General features: G+C 39.4%; 1 protein-coding gene across 1 annotated transcript; it reads right to left on the reverse strand.

Moving 5' to 3' along the window:
- LOC107614198 lies at positions 2,818 to 4,212 on the reverse strand. Its single transcript, XM_016316429.2, has 2 exons — positions 3,529 to 4,212; positions 2,818 to 3,402 (listed from the first exon to the last, which is right to left on the reverse strand). The coding sequence occupies exons 1-2, from the start codon at positions 4,046 to 4,048 to the stop codon at positions 2,978 to 2,980; spliced, it is 945 nt and encodes a 314-aa protein (XP_016171915.1). The 5' UTR covers positions 4,049 to 4,212; the 3' UTR covers positions 2,818 to 2,977.

Raw genomic sequence — 5,689 nt, forward strand, 5'->3', positions numbered from 1 at the left:
TTGCTGGTTAGTTGTGCGAAGTTGTGACAAAGAACTACGATTATGAACGTGCATATTGAGTTTTTAGCGCCGTTACCAAGGAATAGAACCGTCACGATTTCTGCGCACCAATGATTTTTAGATCAATTGTGTGCCTGCTAGAGTTCCTAGGGATGTGAAGAGCAATAACATATTGCTTGATTAATTGTGATGCTAGTTATCTTGGTTCGGGTGATAGTGTTGGTTTTGCTTGTGTTATTAGAGATTGTAATGGGAGTTGGCAAAGGGAGTATTTGGGAATGATTGAGAATAATAGTATTCTTCAAGGGGAATTGTTTGCTATTTGGAGAGGATATCTCTTAGTTTGGGATGTGGGTCAACGAGATGTTATTTGTGAGGGATTGTGTGGAAGCATTTAATCTTGTTACTAATCACCAAGATGGTTTTGGGTTTATTGATCCATTTGTGCTCAAAATAAAAGATATCATGCATTTGAATTGGCGTGTTTGACTTTCGTTTGATTATGAGAGATGCAAATACGATGGCAGATACTATGGCAAAGATGGCGATGAAGTTACAACTTTCTCATGTAGAGCTTCCTTCACCTTGGGAGGAGTTTAAGAGTAGTCTTAAAAAGGACTATCCCTCTATTTAAGCAGATCCTTTATTTTATTTTTCTTTGTTTAGTTTATTTCAGTCACCAAAAATATTGCTTGATCATGAGTTTAGGCCTCATGTAACAGATTTTGGGCTTGTTAAGACTTTGCAGCGTGAGGCTGGCGATGGAGGTGCTAGTGCTGGTGCCAGTGTCATGTCCAGGGTTGTTGGATCATATGGTTACATTGTCTAGGGTAAGTTTTTTGGAAGATTTTTGGGTATTATTCAAATTGATCACCACATATGTAGACTTTTTTTTATAGTCCATACTCTTAATTGGTAAACACAAGCTAGTTACAAGTTAAAACCTATCATTGTCTAGGTGTTAGAACTTCGAATTGTGTAGTAGCATTTGCATTTAGAATTCAGATAATAACAAAAAAAATGATGCTTTATTATTTGGTGCATAAGTTTTCAATGTAGTGTATATTGGGGACATTGATTCAAGAGAACTGATAAATGAAATCATCATTTAAGGAGAAGTAAGGCAGTGTTTGTTTTGTCATATATGTATACTGTAGTACATGTCCACCGTTTGGTTCATTAGACACAAATTTTTTATGGATACGGTGGCACACAGAAACACATAAAATACATGTCTTTAGTGTCTCTTCTTTAATCTAAGACACTAAGACACAAATGATAAGACACAAACTTTTTCAATATTATCCCTTCTTTTTTTTCTTTAATTCCAATTTGATCCTTTTTCCCTTACCCTCAACTTCTCCTTTCTCTTTCTCGGATTCACCTCTTTCCATCGTACACTTTCATCTTCTTCTCCTACTCTTCCTTCATTCTACCATCGTCTCTCTCCATTGCACTTCTTCGCCATGGTCGCCACTGCTGTCATCTCCTCCTTCACACGTTGTCGCAACCACTGTCACGTTCCTTCGTCACGCCGCCTCCGCCATTGTTGTCTCCTCCTTCACGTGTTGTTGCAGTCACCGTCGCTCTCCTCCTTTCTCGTTGTCGTCGCCACTATCGTATCCCTCATTCATGCATTGCCACTGTTCTCTGCCTCACTATTGTTGTCGAGACTTCCTCCAATGTTTGATATTCAGACACTTTCAAATCTAACTCGCACCTTTCTTTCCAGATCTGCCTCCGTCTCTCTTTCACGTGTCTGCCTCTCTTCCACCATGTGGTCATCTATCTTGCTCTGGTTCTATTCCTGTTATTTTTTCTTTCTAGTTCTTTGAGTCTTTTTTTTTTTTGTGATGAGAATAATTCTCTGTTTTAATTTCAATTTCAATTTTTTTTGTTTGTGACTGTAACTAGATTGTGCTTTTTGCATACAAGATGAGAAGAAGATAATTGGAGAGAGAGTTCTCCGTTCTTTTTATTTATTTTTTATTTAAATTTTGATTAATCTTATTGTTAGAGTGATTTTGTGTTAGTTTGTTGATTTGTTGAATTGAATTTGTAATTGCATTAAAAATTATTAATGGTGATAATCTGAGTTAACATGATAATGGTGATGGTGATAGAGGTAGAGAGGTGATAATGGTAATAGGATTAATAGTGTCATTTTATTAGAATTGTAATTTGAATGCAGGGTCATGTACTTGAATACCAAACATGTTTAAAAATTTATGTGTCATTTTATGTCTTTATGTCTATGTCTTATGTTTTACCACCCACTAACCAAACGGAGTCTAATGACTGCCATTTGTGAATCACGAGGGAAGGGCGCTACGGTGATCCTACAGAAAAAGAAATAGCGCATGCAGAAAGCGCATTGCGGTGACGGAAATTAATTACGGAGGGCACCGGCACTGCGCAAAGGATCGTCGAGGTGGAGGCCGCTGTAGAGCAAACACGGGCTTAGCGTTGGTCATGCGAGCCGCGAAGATGCGACAGGCGAGCAGCGTGGGTGCAAGTGACACAGATCAACCGGTGGTGTGATGAGAGAGTGGCGACGTGCGCAACATACTGTAAAAGTGGTGATGCGGCGGTCTACGCAATGGAAACAGAGCACTTCCGAAACTGCGATGAAAAGGAATGAAAACCTTTATGAAAGATTACTATTTTCCTAATCCTTATATTTCAAATTCTGTTTAATGCTAATTACTTAAATTTTATTTTTTAATTTAAAATTAATAATTAATTGTTGTTTTCAAATCTTGACAGAGTCTAATTTGATTCTCTGTACTTCTCCTAATATGAAATGTGAATCTGTGATATCAAAAACAATCTTCTTTTTGGCAATTATAAAACATTACAAAAACGTATCCATTTCTTTTCTTCCATTGCTTTACAAAAAACAAAAAGGGTAAAAACTCCTATTCCCTAATTCGAAGGGCAAATCTGTAAAAACAACAGCAATGGCAGTCTCTGAATCTCAGTGAACTCCGCCATTTACCATCGCACGGTACTGCCTCAGCGATTCCTGCCTCTGCAGCCTCATCTCTTCATTGAACTTGTGAATGAACGCTTCAACTCGCCGATTCAACTCATCCTGACTCAGTGATGGCTCCTTCCTCAGCCTGCCAGCGCTGCTGCTGCCACCAGCCGGAGAAACGTTGTTCTCCCTCCCGCCGAATGTCTCGGCCTTCTTCATCTTCGTAGGAGGAGGCGTCTTACCTCCTTCGCCGCCGTTGAGATCCGTCAACGGAGCGGCGCTCCGGCGAGCCTGCTCCCACGTGTCAGATTTCTTGAGATGCCTGGTCAACGGCATGGGCCGACCTTCCGTTATGGTCCTCCATGTGCTCTCCAGTGTGTCCTGCCTCTTCGGCTTCGCTACTCCCAACGCAACCACCTTCCCTCCTGTCAGTAATTAGTTATAACCGTCACAACAGCACTAACAAATTTCATTTAAAACATTTTTAATTTTCAATTTCAAATTTCAAACAAACAGAAATAGAAACAGACCAAGAGAGAGAGAAAACGGACCTTCTGGACTTGCTTTAGCGGCTTTCCGGTGGCTGAACCTGGCGGATACCGGCGGTTTCTGGTTCTCATCGGAGAACGCCAAATCGAGATCCGAGGAGTCCTTCTTCTGCATGCCAACGGCTTCTTCGGATACTGTAACCGTCGTTTTCAACGGTAAGTTCTCGTCGTTGGTGACGGTTTCGTTGGTTTTCGGTGGCTCGTAGAGGAATTCTTCCGAAACGACGCCGCTGTAGTCATTTTGCGAGATCTTGAGTGGTTCGGGTGCGTGGTAGAGGAGGGTCTCGGGAGGCGAGTCCGGCGGAGAGTGGTTGTGGTGGTGGGTGAGCTTAGAGGTGGCGAAGATGGAGAGGATGATGAAGTTGAGGAGAAGGTAGAGGTAAGGAGGAGTGAGACAAGTGAAGAAGAAGGTGGAGATGGAAGGTACGGCTTCGGTGAGGAGTGGAACTGTGAGCTTCAGCCCCATTGCCATGGACACTATTCCGGTGGAGATTACAACCGTTTTCACGAAAAGAAAACCCATTTTTTGTGTCGCTTTTTTTGAGTGCTTGTGCTGTGCGCGTAAAGGGGGGACTCGGACTTACCTGGTCCGCTGGGGTGGTTTGCTAGTACAGAGGAAATTGGAACGTTGGGAGAGAAAGAAAAGAGAAAATAAGAAGGAGAGAGAAGAGAGGGTACTTATAGGTGCACCCTATGCCGTATGCCGTATGCCCTATGCCCTATGAGGCTATGACCTTTTTGGGTAGACAGTAGAGGGTTGGGGCCACTGAGCAGCGTGGGTTCTCATGACATGTGGACCGTTCGATGAAAAGGACACTGCACCTTCAAAACATTGGTATATGTAAATGTAATGTGGCTGCCCACCGTTGTTCTTTACTATTACATCAGTAAAAAATAAGAAATACTCCTTCTGGTGAAATTCGTTCTCTTCAATTAGTACTAATTTCAACTAGGTCGAAATGAGTTAGTCAGATTCATTAATTATAGTTTTAATTTACAGTGAAATATTAACTATGCTGTATAACTTGTTTTAAATCCACAGAGGAACATTAAAGTGAGATGCATGAAGTCGGCATTATTGCATGGCAAGAGACGTGACAAAGTATAAGAGGCACTGGTGTGTGGTGTCACATAGAACACAGCAAAAATCTTATAACACACATATCAATACATCATCATCCTCATTACATAGCACACTTGTAGAAAGATTCCGTTAAGTATTCGCTTTACTTAATTTAATTGTTAGTACCGTACAGCTATAAAGTGATTAGTGTTCGTTAATCCTATTTGCAGTTTTAATAATCACGCTTTTGGGCCAGGTTGGTGTCAGTGACAGTGATAATAAGCATTTGAATAATGAAAATAGAAGGCACAACGGCTATAAAATATGACCGTTTATCCCGGAATATGGATAGTGGAATCTGGAATTGTGGATTCCCGCAGCTTATGGGGAGGCTCGCCCACATCACATGCCAAACAGGGAGTGTCCTACACAAAAGTCCACCGCCAAACCGACCTGTCCGACCATGAAAAAAGGGATGAGATGAAGATGAAAATGTGAAGACCTTTGACCATGTCTATATGAAAAGTGTAAAACCCTTATTCTCCCTTCACTAATTAAATTAAAAAAAATTTAAAAAACCAAGTACAAATATTAATTCAAGCCAATTCTCTTTTATTTTTAATTTTGAAAATCTAAAAATAAGAATAATAAAGTTATTATTTTTTTAATAGACTTATTTTTTAACTAATTAATTCTAATTAATTACTCTCTTAATTAATTTTTTTAGTGGAACTCTTAAATTAATGACCATTCATATCCAATTGTTCATGTAGCGGTATCAATTTTGGATACCAGCTACCAAACAAAGTAGGAGTTTCGTTATATTGAAACATTGAATCAACATATCAATGCAATGAATATAATGTGATACATTATTAATTACAATTGATAAATACTTCAGCTCTAATATTTCATTCAACTAACAATCATCATAATTTATGCCAAATTTTTCTTTTCATTTATCGAAAAAAAAAACTGTGTAACATCTTGTTTCGTTTAGTACAACATAGACGTACACTATAAAAAGAGTAAACCTAATAATGTCGTCAAAATTTTACATGAACCATGTTATATATACATAAACAAATAAATTACTAGACC

The sequence above is a fragment of the Arachis ipaensis genome, chromosome B08, assembly GCF_000816755.2.
Source record: "Arachis ipaensis cultivar K30076 chromosome B08, Araip1.1, whole genome shotgun sequence".
NCBI lineage: Eukaryota > Viridiplantae > Streptophyta > Magnoliopsida > Fabales > Fabaceae > Arachis > Arachis ipaensis.